The 17,136-nt window shown below is 39.4% G+C and overlaps 1 protein-coding gene across 4 annotated transcripts in view; it reads left to right on the forward strand.

Moving 5' to 3' along the window:
- ATP2C1 (ATPase secretory pathway Ca2+ transporting 1) overlaps nt 1-2,514 on the forward strand; it is a 177,599-nt gene extending 175,085 nt beyond the window's left edge. For all 4 annotated transcript variants that reach the window (XM_072651305.1, XM_072651304.1, XM_072651302.1 and 1 more), the window contains one exon: nt 1,207-2,514. In XM_072651305.1, the coding sequence (XP_072507406.1) occupies nt 1,207-1,352 (146 nt within the window). In that variant the 3' untranslated portion in view covers nt 1,353-2,514. The remainder of the gene's footprint in view (nt 1-1,206) is intronic.
- Nucleotides 2,515-17,136: the final 14,622 nt, after the last annotated feature.

A 17,136-nucleotide genomic window follows, 5' to 3' on the forward strand; every position in this document is an offset into this window, starting at 1 on the left:
TTAGCTGTTTCAAATTCAGTATGTAGAAATGATGGATTTTGAAATAATATCTTCACATACCAGGATAGGATATAAAATTGTACATTTTCTTTGTAAACATTTTGAACTCGTGACTCAAGTACTGTTTCTGTGGAAGGCTTCATTTGAATGTACATTGTATGAACAAATTCTGCTGCCACTAAAGTTTTCTTACTTCAGATTCCTTCAAACTTGAGTTAGTTGGAATTTTTTTCAACACCTACTTCACCCTTAACATTTGTTTAATTAACTGTGGCTTTAAAAGGAAAGCAGATGATCAGTGTGCTTGTTGTTTAAAGCCATATTCTTTTTTTTTTTTTTTGTAAAGATTGATTCCTCTTTATAGAAGAGTAGGATAGATGCTCACATCCCCTGGTCTCTCTAGATCTTTTTCAGTAAAATACCTGGACTGACTCTGGAAAGGATGGTCACCTGAGATGACTTTGCAGTCAGGTGGAAGGGAGTGTTGGACTAGTCACAGGAGGCCTGGATGGTTATTACTAGCTCATGTTTCCATGGCACTCTATAACTTGAGCAGTACTTTGCATACCCTGTCACATAGTATGAGTACTGTTCTCTCCATTTTAAAGATGGGAGCACTGAGGTGCTAGTAAGTTATTTGGTAATACAGCTAGTTAGGGTCAGAGCCAAAACTGGAACTGCCATCTTCTAACTCAGGCTGCCCTGAGCTCTGATACAGTATAGCACAGTGCACATTTATTAAGAGCCTACTATGTGCCAGGCACTCTGTTGAGCTCTGGGGAACTGAAGAGAAAAAGGAAAAATGGTCCCTGCTTCTGTCTAAAGGTAGAAGATAGTCCAAAGAAGGGAACCAGGGGGTGGGCAAGGGGCAGGGCCCAGGTGAGGCTAGAATTCATATTTCCCTTGATGGGAAACAAAGCCTTGGCTGGCCTCTGCCTGCTCTGAGGCTCAGCCTCTGTCCTCATCTTTATGATAGGTGTGATCCCACCTCATGCCTTATCACCTAAAAGGCTCTGTTCACACCCCAAGTGTATCTGAGCTCATCTGCTTCATGGGTGTAAACTCCCCAAGCTCACAGACTCAGTGGGCGCGAGAAGATGCCTTGACAGCTGGCAGGTGCTGCTGGGATGGGTCAGCTGGGCACCTGGTGGACACAGCCTTGTCCCACACGACGTCCAAGAGCTCACCCCAGCTTCTGTCTTTCAGACCTGCTCTTCCTGCTGGGCCTTACTTCTTCGGTGTGCATAGTGTCTGAAATCATCAAGAAGGTGGAGAGGAGAAGGGACAGGAGCCCAAAGCATGGCCCTTCGCCATCGTCATCATCCTCCTCCTCCTCGTTTCTTGACGTGTGATGCATATTGCATCCTTTATCTGTGAGCGCAAGTGAGCTAGGAGCTGCAGCCTGAGGATGTGCTGGAGAAAGGCAGAGTTGCATGGGGATTCTGAGGACGTGTTCGTGATGTCTTCATGTGAACACTGACACTAGAGAAGGCTGAAGGATCCAGACTTCACCCACCCTGCCTGCTGCTGGGAGTCGCCAACTGATTATGCAACTTGGATATAATTTTCCTTGATAAAATTGGCTTCTGAGATGGGAACTTTATGAAGTATATGGGAAGTTAATTTAAAACAAGCAAGAATGAGGAAGGAAAATAGCAGAGCCTGACCTACCTAATGCACTAAAGAGGTCTGACTGTATAGATAAACTATCTGTCTTAGATATAAATATTTTAGTTCTTTTTTATTTTTAAATATTGTATTACTTTATGGTGGTGGGGCTTTGTTACTAATACACAAATAAATTTAACCCTTTAAAAGGCATTCTCTTTGGTTTAGACATGGAGTCATAGGAGTGAGTGCCACACTTCAGCTACTGTATTTATTTACTTTATTTTGCCATGTAAACAGCTCCAGTTCTCACTGCTGCCGTTGTGGTGTCCTAGGGGGTTTTTTGCACAGGATGTGACCACTGTCGGATCACTGTTTTCTTTTCTTTCTTTTTGTGATTGAAAAGCCTATATTGCGATTTGAAGTAAATGTTTGCTTTTCGTAGTAAGTGTATATGCTTGTATTTTCTTTGGAGATGTGAATCTTTGGGGTCCAGCAAAACCTTCACACATCTGGGCTTGGGATCATTAAGTGGCCTGCAGTTAGGACAATCCATTATCTTCTCTCACCTTTCTGTATCAACAGGATTGTTATGCTGAGCCACAGCTGAAAACATGTAAACCAGTGGTGGTCTTAAGTTTATAATGAATTGCATTAATGTGCTACATATACATCCTTTTGTTTTCGAATCATAATACCCTTCATCACGTAGTCTCATAATTTCTTGAATTCTAAGACTTGCCTCAGGAATTTGAGCCTGGATAATTTTTTACTCTTATTTGTTATTTTAAATAATTTTCCTGTAATTTTTCATGTGGCCTTTCTTTAAATCGTACAGTCTGTTTTAAAAACAAAACCAAAAGTCATTAATTTAGATACAAATAAAAGATTCCTTTTTGCCCAGGAGAGGTCGTTCCATGTCCATCTTATACGTAATTCGTGTGGTCACTTGGAGCCTACTTTCTGCTTCTGTGTGTCTTTCTCCCCTCTCCTTGTTTCCACCAATTCTGTCTGAGTTGGCACGTTGGAGAAATAATGGGGGATTTGCTTTCTGAGTACTTCCATTTACTCTCAAAATTAGTAATACATCAAGTATATTTGGAATAGATATTCAATTTTGGGTGCAGAGAAGATTCAAAGTTGGAAATTTCATGCAGGTTTTCTGAATTCCTGTTAAGTATTTTTAACTTACAGCAAAAATAAATCTTAAAAAAGTATTTGTTCAGTTTTTCTTAAACTACTCAATTTTATATTTTTTGCCACATTTAAATAGCGTTCAGGATTCCTGTAAAGTGTGGATGGATGCCAGCTTAATCACTAAAATTAAATTGTAAACGATAAAGGCTAAATAATTGTCCTCAGGGCATTACTGAGGGTAACATAAAGAAACTATCTTTCGGTTTACTTACTAGAAAGCTCTTGAGCTTGGACAGCAGCTCACGCCTAACTTTGCCTTTTAATGCTAAACGATTAAGGGCTCTGATGTTCTGTTTCAGTTCATTAATTTAGCTGCAGATCATTAGGTTTCATCAGATATCAATCTTGATGAAAATTAAAGGTCATATTTAATCTTTATTAGAGATTTCTAACTACCCACCCAAAGCACTTATCATTTTCTCCTTTGCTGTATGGACTTGAGATATGTTAGTAAATCTGGAGCCTTTGTCCTTATTTCATAGATGTTATTTCCCTTTTGGACATTTGAGGTTGAAATGGAGCTGCCTGTCCTCATTTTCAGTTATTAAGTTGACAATTTTTTTCTTTTGTCAGCCATGTTCCTATATTAATGACATCTCTTGGATGTCATTATAAGTCAGTATTTAGAACTGTGAAAATGTTGTCAAAGAGAAATGCACATTTATATGTTATGTAGACTGACTTCTAAAATGGGAATACAAAACTGCAATAGAGATATATTCACATAGATGCCTACTTGGAGTGAGTAGTATGGATCATTTAAAGGCATGGATATTTAACCTTGTGCCTTAGAACTCTAGCCATACTCATTCAACAAACTTTAATTAAGGAGTTGCATTGGTAGAGTATGCTGTACTGAGAGGATGTGGAGTTTGGCGGAGACAAAGTTCCAATCTCTGGATTTGACACTCTTGATAAAAAAGATAAAATATACAAAATTTACTTGAGAAGTATGTTCATATTGCCAAGCAAAATTCTAGGTGAGGTTTAAGTGTGAAAAGTGACTACTAGGGGCAGGGAGAAATTAGAGAAGACTGATTACAGGTTGATTAACTTTCCTTCCCCTGTATCCCTGTTGGGTAAGATTATTAAGCCATAAAAGAACCAAAATGTTATGGGAAAGAAGTGGACAAAAGAACCTGGAATAATCCACAAACCTGTAACTGGCAAGCAATCGTTGACCAATAAAATGATTTCAAGCATCTGTATTTCCATCACTATGGGTATTTCACCACTCCAGTGATGCTGAGTCCTAACCTTTTATGCCTTACTAGACTGGGTGAGTTGCTGTGGCCAAAAATATTAGACCCTATGGTCAACTTTTGGGTAAGTAACCTATGAATTTAGCCAATTTGATTCTTGGGTAAAAGACTTAGAGTTTATGTTGAGGGCCATGCTAAGTAAGATTCCTTAACGTGGATGGTGGAGGATCCTCTTATATTCTACCTGTACAGCCTTTGAGAATCTTATGGCATTTCCACATTATAATGAGGCCCTTCATTGGAGCAAATTAAAGAAAGCAACCAGATGAGTATCTTTCTGCTGAACCTTGATTAACCAGTGGGAGACGTACCAGCTAGAGTGCATGGCTGTGAGAGCAACTGGCTTGTGCGTTTGTAGTGAATCACCTCCAATAATTTGCACACTCCACTTTTCAGCAGCATACCACAAGTGTTTCTTTGAACAGTAATTTTGGTTTTGGAAATTTTCCCTTTCAGATGGTTTCCTGGAACTGTGCATGAATCTAGTAGGTTCATAGGATTTGGAACTAGCTAAAAGTGGTCATTTAGGCCAACCACATCATGTTTCAGATAAGAAAATGAGACCCAGAGAAGCTTAGGGGGGGCTTCCTTCATGATCACCAAGGATAAAGTTAGAAGCCTGGTCCTCTTTACTGCAGGTCCAATGCTCTTATTTTTGATGTAAAATCACACTTCCTTTATGATTTTTTTTATAAAATCTTCCTCCTCCCCCCATGAAAAATCACAAAATTCATACTTCAGCCTACCTCCACTAATATCGTGCTATGTCACTGGTAATGAAATGATCCTGGCTTCTTGAAGGCTGTGTCAGAAGAATCTGAGCACTTCTGAGTAACACCAGGCCCCAAAGGCTTTTGAACATTGGTCCAGGACTAATGACAGATCTGTCCACATGATCAGCTTGCCTCAGTTTGGAGAGGTAATTGTCAGAAGGCTGGTCATTATAGGACTGCTTGACCACAGTGGGTAATGATGCCTTTGGTGTAGTAGAAAGGGCATGATAGTCTGGGTGGAGGAAAGACCCAAACTGTTATCACGGTCCATCTTAAAGTGTTCCAGAATACTAGTTTGGGCATAGTCTAGCTTTATTTGCATTTAATTTGCCCCACCTAAGTCCTGGAAGAAGAAAAAAGAGTTGTTGATTCATTTCCAAAAGTCGGCAGTAACCATCTTGTATGCGCTTATTCAGAAATAGATGTTCCTTAAAGTAGTCTTGTTGGAAGACCTCACTGACTCATGGGATACGATGGCTTATAGCATGTCTTTTTGTTAAGTTTGGCATCATTGCTGTAGGCAATCACCACTGCCTTGACTTATGCTGGATGTTTCTACATCTCTACAATAAAGATGTGTTATTGCTAACGAGTGTTCCTCCCCTTACAGGGCTGGTGAAAGGCTTGTAAGTACTGGGGTCCCAACTGACAGGCAGATGTGAAAAAATTCTGACAGTTTCAGATCGGTACCATGTAAATACTAATGCTACTAATTAATATATTCAGACCTAATAATTAATTTATGATCATTCAGTCAGCAGACATTTATGAAGTGCTTGCTGTGTGCTGGGCACCAGCTAGATTCTAGGGAAAGAAAGAAAAACAGTCTCCGCCCTCGAGCTCACGAGTTCATGGGGGGAGATAATGTGCCAACAACGATGTGTGCACAAGATCTAGGCAGTGTAATGGAAGGTATCTTTGAAGGGAGGCATTAACAGCGTGAGCACCTACTGGGAACTAAGATTTTCATTGAGTCTTGAAAGAAGCCGAGGAATCCAGCAGGTGGATGTGAAGAGTCTGGAGTTGGAGCACCCTTGTGTGAGGAGCAAGAGGGCTGATCTTACTGGGTCTCTATGTGGAGGAGAATGAGATTTAATTAGACTGGAAAGGTCAGAAGGGGCCAGGGTAATAAGGGCTTCCGGAGCCAGAGGACTTGGTATTTGATTCTGGGGGTCCTGGGGAGCTCCTGGAGTCTGAGTTGGTCAGACCTAAGCTTTGTTAAGATCATTCTGGCAGCTGATGTTTGAAGTAGAAGAGACTTGGGACAGAGAGTAATAACTAGTACTTGGAGCATCTAGCATGTGATGCTGACTCAGCCATCAGGGATCTTCAAAAATGTCTTCTGGGAAGAGTGGAAAGAACACTGGATTTTGAGTCAGGGCCTGGGTTCTGAGTCCAGATGTGACCCCTTGTGACCCTGGGCCTCAGTCCCTTTCCAGCTCTGATTCCCATGATCCTCTTTGAATGCAGTTCAGAGATCTCTGCCGTTCAGTTAAATCCCCAAGCTCTAAAGAACAATTTTGAGCCCAGTATGGCGTTTACAAACCTCTCACTGAGCCCTAGCATGTCTAGAATGTTTGTTGGGAATAGCATGTGTACGGTGATGTCGGGAAAACATCCTGCATTGAGCAGGATGGTGGCAGAAGGGAGCAGTTGTCAAGCTCAGATAAAAATGAATCCCTCCAGGCAGCTTAATGACTTAGAAAACTACAAATGAATATTACCTAGATCGTGTTGGCCTGGAATGGCCACTGAGGCCACTTTGAAACCTAAGATTCTCTGGTATCATGAGAGCCACCAATGGTATTGTACTTGGTCCCCCAAATTTATGAGTGTTCGAGATTTCTTTCATAGGATGACCCAGGAGCCAGCACTTGAGACGATGAGCGGTAATTCTGTTTGAGTTTTTTTTTTTATTTTCAAGTAAATAATATCCCAAAGGGATGACTAACAAACATGAAAATTTATAATATGAATAAAATAAATTTCTTTGTTAGCAGTAGAGGACTGGAACATTTCACTATCTTGAATTTTGTAATTATGCTTTTTTTTTTCATAGATGCACACATATATAATCTTGGTGTGGTGAGTTAACAGAATTAAGTGGAAATTCTGAAATCTGATGAATGTTAAAGACAAAATTTTAGTAGCAAAGGGTGCACCCAAGGGATAAGATGACCAGGGAGTATTCATGCATTTATCAACTAAACAAATCCATGTATAGTTTCATGGCAGCTGTTGATATTATTGTTCAATGCATATGTAATTTGGATAGAGGGAAAAGCAAGGTTGGAAAAAGAATCATCTGTCAGCCTAGGCTTTATCTTTTTGACCAAATGTCTCAGAATGGCAACAAGAGATAAGGTAAATTTCACAGTTAGGGAAGCTGCTCTCAATATTCTCACTAAAAATTAAGTAGGCAGAAACTCCTGTAAAAATTCCAAGCATCTTCACAACTGCAGGGGTATTCCTCCCACCCCCCTGAAATGAAGTGGGATGAGCAGGGCAAGGCAAGGGGGTCATGTTGGTAACGAGAATATGCCAGCATGTGTAATGATGGCCAACAAACTTGATGTTTGTTAATGACCACAGGGCAGAAATGTTTAAGATGAATGGGTTGAGAAGTTAAAAGCTACATCCAATGATTATGATTTTCAAAAATAGGTAATTTTCTTTCATTTATTAACCTGGTAACCATGAATAGGTTTCTGCGAAGAGTTTTGAGCAGAGACTTGGCGGTGAAGTTCTGCTCACTTTTTTCCTTTTAAAAAAATGAAATTTTCTTTAAAAAAAAAAAATAAATATAACTGACTCTAATTTGATTTAACAGTGTCACTCTACTGCCTTCCAGAAATTCCTGTGAGGTTGAATCTGTGGCCCTGTCTCATAATACTTCTGAATATGAGCCAGGTCCCTGATCTATATTTCTACCTCCTATACATTTACTATGATAAAGTGGTTTATTACTTACATGGGAGATCCAAGGGGACGATGTAAAAGAAGGGAGGTGTATTTTATAATGTTTCTCCATGCATGTTTTTAAACATTTGGGCAAGCATCCTGAAGACAAGTGATGACCTAATATGACTGACAACAGGAGAATCAGCCATGGCTCAATCGAGTTTGCTTTTAAGATGAGTCTTTATTACTGAGGTAACTGACTGGAAAGCAGTTACCTAAGAACCATCAGTAGGATGTCTGTTCCTTCAACGTTTGACAGGATAGAGATCTCTATGTTAGGAAGATCACACATGCAGCAGCAAAAATTAATCCTGTATCCCACTGGAGTAAATGTTGGGAAGCCATATCATTAGCCTGGGGTATAGCTACTTGCTCAGAACAAATCCCCATTTTTGCAAAGTGATTAGAAAGCAATGCTGAGCTCATTCATTCACAAGTCATATCCCATGGAGTAGGTAGGCAGGTTTGTATTGCCCCTGTTAGCAAAGGTCTTAAAATGTAAGAAAGAACAGGAAAAAAAAAAATCATTCCATGAGTATCTGACTTTTCTTTTTCTCATCCTTCTTTGTCCAGTTATCTCATTCTCCAATGGGGCAGCTAGGTGGTGCCCAGTGGATAGAGCACCAGTGCAGGAGTCAGGACGACCTGAGTTCAAATCTCACCTCAGACACTTGACACTCACTAGCTGTGTGACCTTGGGCAAGTCACTTAACCCCAATTGCCTCATCCTGGGTCATCTCTAGTCATCCTGATGAATATCTGGTCACTGGATTCAAATGACTCTGGAGAAGTGAGGCTAGTGACCTGCACAGCCCTTCCTCACTCAAAACAAAGTCAAGTGCAAGTTATGTCATTATTTCTCTGATGGCATGGTCTTCTTCAGCAATGAAAGACGAACACACACGATTCTCCTACAAAATCCAAGTCCTGGCAAAGACCTTAACAGTGTCTCCACTTGCTTTCCTTCACTTTGTTAACTCTGCATCTTCTTAAGCCTTAATCGTTGACATGGATATTGCCTCAAACTGGGACCTATTAAAGACCAAGGTCCCCACTGCATCTGGGGCCATCCTGATCTATATGTGGCCACTGGACCTAGATGGCTGTGGAGGACAAAATGAGGCTGGTGACTGTATAATCCTGCCTCACTTCAATCCAATTCACCTTTGTCATGGTATCACCTCTCTGATGCCATGGTTGTCTTCAAGAACGAAAGACAAACTGCAGCAGCGGCTCTCTGCATAGTTAGTATTAGGTTAGGGACGGGAACAAACATTTATTAAATCTACTGTGTGCCAGACTTAGCACTACTGTGCTGTCCTTTTAAAAATATCTCATTTGATCTTCAAAATCACCCTGGGAGGTAGGTGCTATTATCCCAACTTTACAGATAAGGAAACAAGCAGGCAAAGGTTAAGTGACTTGCCCTGGGTCACCCAGATAGTAAGTGTGGCAGGTTAGATTTTAATTCAGGTCTTCCTTGACTTCACATCCAGAACTCTATATGCTGTACTACATAGCTGTCCTGTCTAACATTATATAACATTATTTTCATCTTAATTGGTGAATCCTACCAAAGTCTTGCCCTGAGATAATTTTTTGGGAGAGTTTGATGAGATGGAGGTATCTGATATTGATGGGAAAAGTGCTAGATTTTAGGTCCAAGAATCATGGTGCTAAAGTCCTGGATCTTCTCCTCATCCCCATTGCGGACCTTGTATGTCATTTACCTTCTCTAGGATTCAGTCTCCTCACCTGTGATGTCTCTGAATGGGTCTTCCAGCTGTAAACTCTATAGTCAGGATAGATGGTCCCAAAAAATAAAGAATTATGAAAGTTTAGCCAGGTGTTCTGCCTCCAAGGCTGGTGTGCTTTCTGCCCTGCTGTGGTCCAGCCCTGAAGGTCAGTGTTCAGTACATCTGAAATGGTTGTACGTGAGTACTGAGCACCACACGTTCCTAGCTAGCTTGCTTTTCATACCAGCTTTCTTAAACAAGGACCTCACATAGAATTGTACGGTTAGAGCCCCCACCAGCCAGGGTCGCTTTGAAGACCTTACACACTGTATCAGCATAAGCTAGCTGGCTGTTTGCAAATGTAAACAAAGACTGGTAGGAATTGGACTGATCCTCGTAATACAACTTATCTCCCAGGGTGGTGAGAACAAAGTGAGACACTGAAGTCACTGAAGGCATGCTGCTGTCATCATGATAGCATTATCATTGCTATCATTATTAATTATTATTGCATCTTCCAGGAGGTGCAGTCCTCGAGAAAACTTAAAATACTTTTGACCTGGGAGGAGGCAGCAGAAGGTAATTGGACAGAAAGTTGCACGTGGGTTCAAATTCTGGGTCTGCCATTTGCTCCTTGCGTTCCTTTGGGAAAATCACTTGAGCTGTCTGGATCTCAGTCTCTTCATCTGTAAATGAGGCTGTGAACTCGATGGCCTCCACAAGTTCTTCACAGCTTTTCATCTGATCTATGATTTCATTTTCTCCTGAACAGATTGGAAGACTGCCAACTTCCTTCTTTCCAAATGTTGAAGTTAATACCTAAAATTTTTGTCTACAACTAGTTTGACCTAGATTTAAACATGAATTGCAACCATGAAGGAAAGGGGCAAAAGCAGTTATTATCTGTGGCTTGGTAAAGTGGCTGTGAACATGAGGGAATTTTTTTTCTTATTAACTCTACCCCGGAGAAATAGTATTTCACTTCTAAGGTGGCACATAGTACAAGCTAGTAGATTAAGTTAGATTAACAAAAATGGAATCTTAAAAAAGATACTATGGAACAAATACATAAATGTACAACATCCATCTTCCTGACTGTTATGGAAAAAAGAATACAATGTTAACATATTTGTTCTGGTTCCAGGAAGCTTAGGCTTTATGAAAGATAAGACCTTCAGTTTGCCCAACTCCAGAGCTACATGAAAAAAGATGTATTTACAGCTATTTTTTTGTTCAGTCCTCTTGTCCGTGGGAGTATCTGCTGTTTTAGTTATTCTGGACCAAAAAAAAAAAATGTATTGAAATAACTGCTATAAATGAGTTAGTTAAATGGTGGATGGTACCTCAGTAAATCTGGGTGTAAATCAAATACGGTAGAGATGACCCTGAAAGGGGCATCTGAGGCACCGGTGTAATGGACTGTTGGGGCAATAATCTGGACACAGTACCAGTGAGTGCAGGGGGTGACACATGACCATCGACTTCCTTGTGAAACATTGAAGAGAGGCTATCTGTCCCTGGCACATTGTTCTTGTCTTTGCCTTTAAACGTGCCCAAGTTTCTCCTGTTATGAGAAGATAAAACTCCTTCCTTTGATCCTGCCATCCTTTCCAGCTCTTTCCCTCCTTTTCCCTACTTGCAGGTATTTTCCTCCTCCTCCTTCCTCTTCAAACTTTGCAACTGGCCTCCATGATCAACACTCCATGAAGTTGCTCTCAGGTCACTAATGACTTTCTTACTAAATCAGATAGATATTTTCTCAGTTCTCTTCCATCTGAGTTTCTTAGCTACATGTGATATCTTTAACCCTTTTCTTCCTGAAACTTTGTTTTTCCTTGCTTGAGTGACACTAGTGATCTGGTTCTCTTACCTTAAAAAAAATATATTATTGGTTTGGTTTTACCCATCCTTACTTCCTTCTATAGCTATCCTCCACTCTCCCAGAGAGTTGGTGTGTTCATCCTTCATTGCTGAAGAAGACCATGCCATTAGAAAAATAATGATGTAACTTGCACTTGACTTTGTTTTGAGTGAGGGAGGGCTGTGCAGGTCACCAGCCTCACTTCTCCTCCACAGCCATGTGAATCCAGTGACCAGATATTCATCAGGATGACTGGAGGTAACCCAGGATGAGGCAACTGGGGTTAAGTGACTTGCCCAAGGTCAGACAACTAGTGTCAAGTGTCTGAAGTAAAATATGAACTCAGGTCCTCCTGACTCCTGCACTGGTGCTCTATCCACTGCACCACCTAGCCTCCCTCTCTCCCCAGAGAGTTATCTCACATATCAAAGAATTTTTTTAAAGTGGGGAGAGGGAGAGAAAATAATTCAGCAAAATGGATTAATACTTTAAAATACTCTGATGTTATATGCAGTGTTCCATACCTATGGTTCCCAGCCTCTGCCAAGGAAGAAGTGGAGATGTCTTCTCCTGTCTTTTCTTTGATGTCAAGCTTGAGCTTTGTAGTTTTGTAAATAATCAGTTTTAAATGTTTTATGGGAGTGTTTTTTTTACATTGTTGTAGTTGTGCGTATTGATTTCTTAGCTCTGATTGACTTCACTTTGCATCAGTACATATACATCTTTCCATGCTTTTCTTTATTGATTACATTTGCCAATTCTCATAGCACAATGACATTCCATTCCATTCATGGACAGTTTATTTAGCCATTTCCAAATTGATGGCCATATACTTTTCTTCCAGTTTTGCTATATTTTGGTGCATATGGAACCTTTATTTTTTATCAGTGACTTCTTTGGGGTACATGCCTTACAATGGGAAACTCTGGGTCAAAGAGTATGAATATTATAGTAACTTGATTTCCGTAATTAGAAATTGCTTTCCAAAATGGTTATACTGATTCATAGCTCCACCAACATTAGTGTGGCTGTCTTTCCATAGTCTCTCCAACATTAAGGATTCCCATCTTTTGTCATTTTTGCCAATTGGCTGGATATAGAAACCTCAGGACTGATCTGATTTGTATTTTTCTTATTATTTGGAACATTCTTTCATGTGGTTGTAAGTACTTTGCTGTTAATTCTTTTGAGAATTGTTTGTTCATATCCTTTGATGCAGCCAGGGAAAATGGCTTTTAGTCTTATATTTTTGTTAGTTGTCTATCTTGGATACCAAACTTTTATCTGTAAAATAGCAATAATAGTACTTGTACTATTAGTGAGAAAATGGTGTTGGAGAAAGATCACTTTAACAGCTGTGGTTAGAATTTGGAAGCTAGGAGACCAACTAAGAAAGTTGCAGTAATATAGAAAAGTCATGAGGACCTAAACAAAGGTGTCATCCCTTTGTTCAAAATGTTAACTATACCTACTATATGAGATCTAAATTCCTTAACCTAGCGTTTGGGGCCTTTTGGTCCCATCATTCCTTCCCATCTTTTCATCTAGCTAAGGCAATCTTTTGCTGCTCAGTTCACTTCAGTGAAATGTGCATTTTTAAAGCATCTATTCTGTAGTCCAGCTAAGATGACTGTATGTAAAATCAAATAGGTGCCTAGCTCTCTCATTTTTTATGCTGGCAATAATGTAAAATGGGCAACAAATCAAACTTGATAGCGAATATCAAATATGGTATTCCAAAGGAGAAAAAAAAGGTGAAGAAATTTAAGGAGAAACACTAGTAAACTGTTTTATTCAGTTTAGCATGTTACAAAGAGAAGCCCATAAGCTGTAGGTGATACAGAGCATCCAGCATGAGTTCATGTAAACAGGCTAGACACCAGCAGTAGCGTCCAGTTGGGGGAAGCCACAGGGTAGATGATGACTTGAATCTTCTGATAGGGTATGTTCTAGGAGTCAGAAGACTGGAGCAGTGCCATAACTGGGGACATCCCCATGGGTCAGGAAGATCATAGAACTTTCCCACTGAGGGCTGCTAAAGTGAATATACCAGGTGAAGGAAAAACCAGTAGGTAGGAAACTTGGAAAATTGAGATCAAGACTAAATCATTCTTGACCATTCCACTCATGAGTTTGTAAGCAGGAAAAGCCCCACACCACATACCAAATCAGGAACTAACTGAAGCTAGTAATATGAATAAATGGATGACAGCAAACACTTTAAAGAAGTGTTATGGATTATAAGATACCCAAGAGATAACCTATAAGAAGAAAGTACGTCTACTAAAATGATAAACAGAATTTGAGGGAAAAAATAAGCTTGGCTACAAAGACTCCAAGAATACCTGGAAGAAATTAAACAGGAAATAAAATATGAAATTATCAGTTAAATAAGAGTTCTGGACAAAAGAATTAGAAGGAATATACATACTGTGGTGAAGGTGGAAAACCTTACTTATCTAGAATTTGGAAAAAAAATAGGAAGTCATCCTAAGAACTGATTAGAATAGGCCAAGAGAAATCATTGCTTCCATGAAACAAAAAGAAATGCTAAAACAAAATAAAAAAAGGAAAATAAAAGAAAATGTAAGGCATCTACTTTCAAAAACAAATGCCTGAAAAATGGATCAAAGAAAGACAATTTAAAGATAATCAGATTCCCTGAAAACTATGGCAAAAAAAGATGTGAATTCTGTTTTTCAAATATATATATATATATACATATATATATTTGAAAAACAGAATATATATATTCTGTATTATATATAGAATATATATTATAGAATATATATATGATATAATACATTATATCACATATATATAAAAGAAAACTACCTGTAACCAGAGGGTAAAGTGAAAAGAGAATCTACTGATCACCTCTTGAAAGAAATCCTAGAATGAAAATTCCAGGAATGACATAACCAAACTCCAGGGCTTCCAGGCCAAAAAAAATATTGCAAGCATCCAGAAAGAAAATGTTAAAGTAACAAAAAGTCACATTATCTTACAAGACTTGACATCTCCTAATACAAAGGAGAGAAGCTCTTGGAATAAGGAATTCCAAAAGGGAAAAGATAAAGTGTTACAAGAAATAATTACTTACCTTGAAAGTCTGAGTATAATTTTGTGTGTGTGTGTGTGTGTGTGTGTGTGTGTGTAAAAAAGTAGATCTTCAATGGAATAGATGACTTTCAAGCATTCTACTCTATGGGATGAAAAGACCAGAGCTGAGCTGAAACTCTGAAATGCAAACAGAGGAACTGAGAGAAACCTTACAAAGGTTTTGAGCATTTGGAAACAGGAATGATTAATAATGATAATGAAGTGCTTACATTCTAATAGGAAGGGGAGAGACAAGTGTTTCTTTGGACTCCTCATGACTGTGAATGTCACAGAGGGAATTAATGACAGGACTTGAGGATGAGAGGCACAGCTTCCAGTCTTAGCAAGAAGAGAGTACATTGATAAGCTGGAGACCAAAGGAAGGTTAATTTGACTAGTAAAGACTCGTCAGTCCCTACCATGAAGATCATCTGAGACAAATGAAGTTCTTTAGCTTGAGAAAATATGGTGGGGAAATGGTGAGAATAGAATGGGATATGATAGCTGTCCTCACGTACTTAAAAGGAAATGATCTGAAAATGTTTCTAGACTTGCCAAACTAAGAACAGTGGGAAGAGGTTACAGAGGCAGATTTAATCTAGATGTAAGGAAAAATGTCCTAACAATTCAAAAGTGGGTTGGACCACCTCAATTGAAGATGGGTTTCTCGTGGTTGGAGATCTTAAACCAAAGACTGGATGATTCATTGCTGGGTATGGTGTGGGGGGAATTCTTTTTCAGATGTGGGTTAGAATAGGTGACCAGTAAGGTTTCTTTCACCTTTAAATTGTGATCCTTCATATAAAATAATATTTCTCTCCTGAAAAAAATGAACTTCAGCCACTAACTTCAGATACACCCCATTTAAAATGGAAGTAAATTGATTGCAGATACCAGAAAACTTGAGAAGATCACAGTGTTAGAGAGTCGTTACTGATTGTTTTGTGTTGCTGATACGTAGGCTGCTGTTATTTGTCTTTCATTGTTGAAGAGGACCATGACATCAGGGAGGTGAAGGCTTGACATGCAAGTGAAGTGGATTTAAGTGAGGAACGGCTGTGCAGTCATCAGCCTCACTTTCTCTTCCAGAGCCATCAGGGTCCAGTGGCCAGGTACACATCAGGATGACTGGAAATGGCTCCAGATGCAGTGGATGATCTTGGCTTTTTTAAAACTAAGATCTTTAGCAGGTCTCAGTTTGACTGAGGCAAAGACTCTGACTATATCAGTACTAAAAAAGATAACTTTTAATTATGGAGTTGAAACTTGTAGAATGCTTTGAGATTGTCTCCAGATGATACAGTTTAGTACAATCTAATGAGTTTTGGATTTGAAGTTAGATATGGTGAGCCCAGAATCTCTAGGGCATGTTATAGGGTAAATATACCTACTACAACACAGAATAGCAAAGATAGGAAACCTTTCAGAAGAATGTGTGAAATCTGGGAAGGTGCTAGCCAGTTACCAAGTATAGGATTTTAAAATAGGGAGTAGGAAATGAAAGTGCAGTAAATAACTTGAAGAGAGGCAGGTTCAGAAATGCCAAGACTTGGGTTCAAGTCCCATCTTTGATATATGCTGGCTCTGTGACCCAAGGATTCACAACTTCTGAGAGCCACCAGGCAACTGTGTAAGACAGTTCAGAAGAGTTGCAGATTTCTATCGGCAGAGGGAGTTTAATCGTCAGGATCCTGTTTCTTACACTGAAGTTGCAGGTCTGGCTTTTTAAAAAAAAGTAATCTTAAGAAAAATCTGAGTTTACGCTCCAATATGGCTCAGTAAAAATCATTTATATAAAATCCTTAACTCACCCTAAATCCATCCCAAGGTCATAAGGAATGTAAACATGAACAGAAAATTTTAAAACACATCAATTACAAGTGTTAAGTTACTACCCTTTTCTTACGTGGATATTTTATGAACAGGAAAAAGGACATTTTATGTGACATACTTAGAAAAGCAGCTTGAGGAAAATCACTAAAGGTAGCAAGAGAAAAGCAGTCCCTCTGCTAGAGAAAGATTTCTGAAAGGAAGTGAATGAAAGCATGGCCCTCAGGGGCAAAGGCACTGGCTGATAGTAAAGATGACTGTAGTTCAGTTTCTCTATAAATAATTTGCCTTATAGGACTGGAAAATTTATTGCGGGAAAATTCTGAATTAAAGAACTATTTTATAACCCCAAGGGACTATTGGATATTAAGTATTTGTGTTATATCTGACAGAAGTTATAGATTTGGGGTTTCTCAGCCTAAATTAGAGACGGGTCACTACCGATAAGGTGACCCAGATTTGAAGTATCAGAAACTACTTGAGAATATAGCTTTTAATTTACAGAAACTGTGAGAGCCCAGAGAGCCAATTTGAGAAGCCTGAAGATGCCAGACTTAAAGCTGCCATAAGCTAAAGGAATTGAACTATTTCAAGCCCAAGACTGGCAGAGAAACAGTTTCATCCAACAGAAGAATAGAGAGAGGATCAGGGTGGGGTTCTGTCCAAAGAAGCTATGGTATGGACTGTTTCCTAAAAAGACCAGAAACTTCCAGGCCCCGTGCATGTGAGGTACCCTAATGATTAGCGTCCATTCTCCCCTTTGTGCATTAATGGGAGTGTGTGACCCAGGTTTATGATTGAATTGT

This window comes from Notamacropus eugenii, chromosome 3, assembly GCF_028372415.1.
Source record: "Notamacropus eugenii isolate mMacEug1 chromosome 3, mMacEug1.pri_v2, whole genome shotgun sequence".
NCBI classification, from domain to species: domain Eukaryota; kingdom Metazoa; phylum Chordata; class Mammalia; order Diprotodontia; family Macropodidae; genus Notamacropus; species Notamacropus eugenii.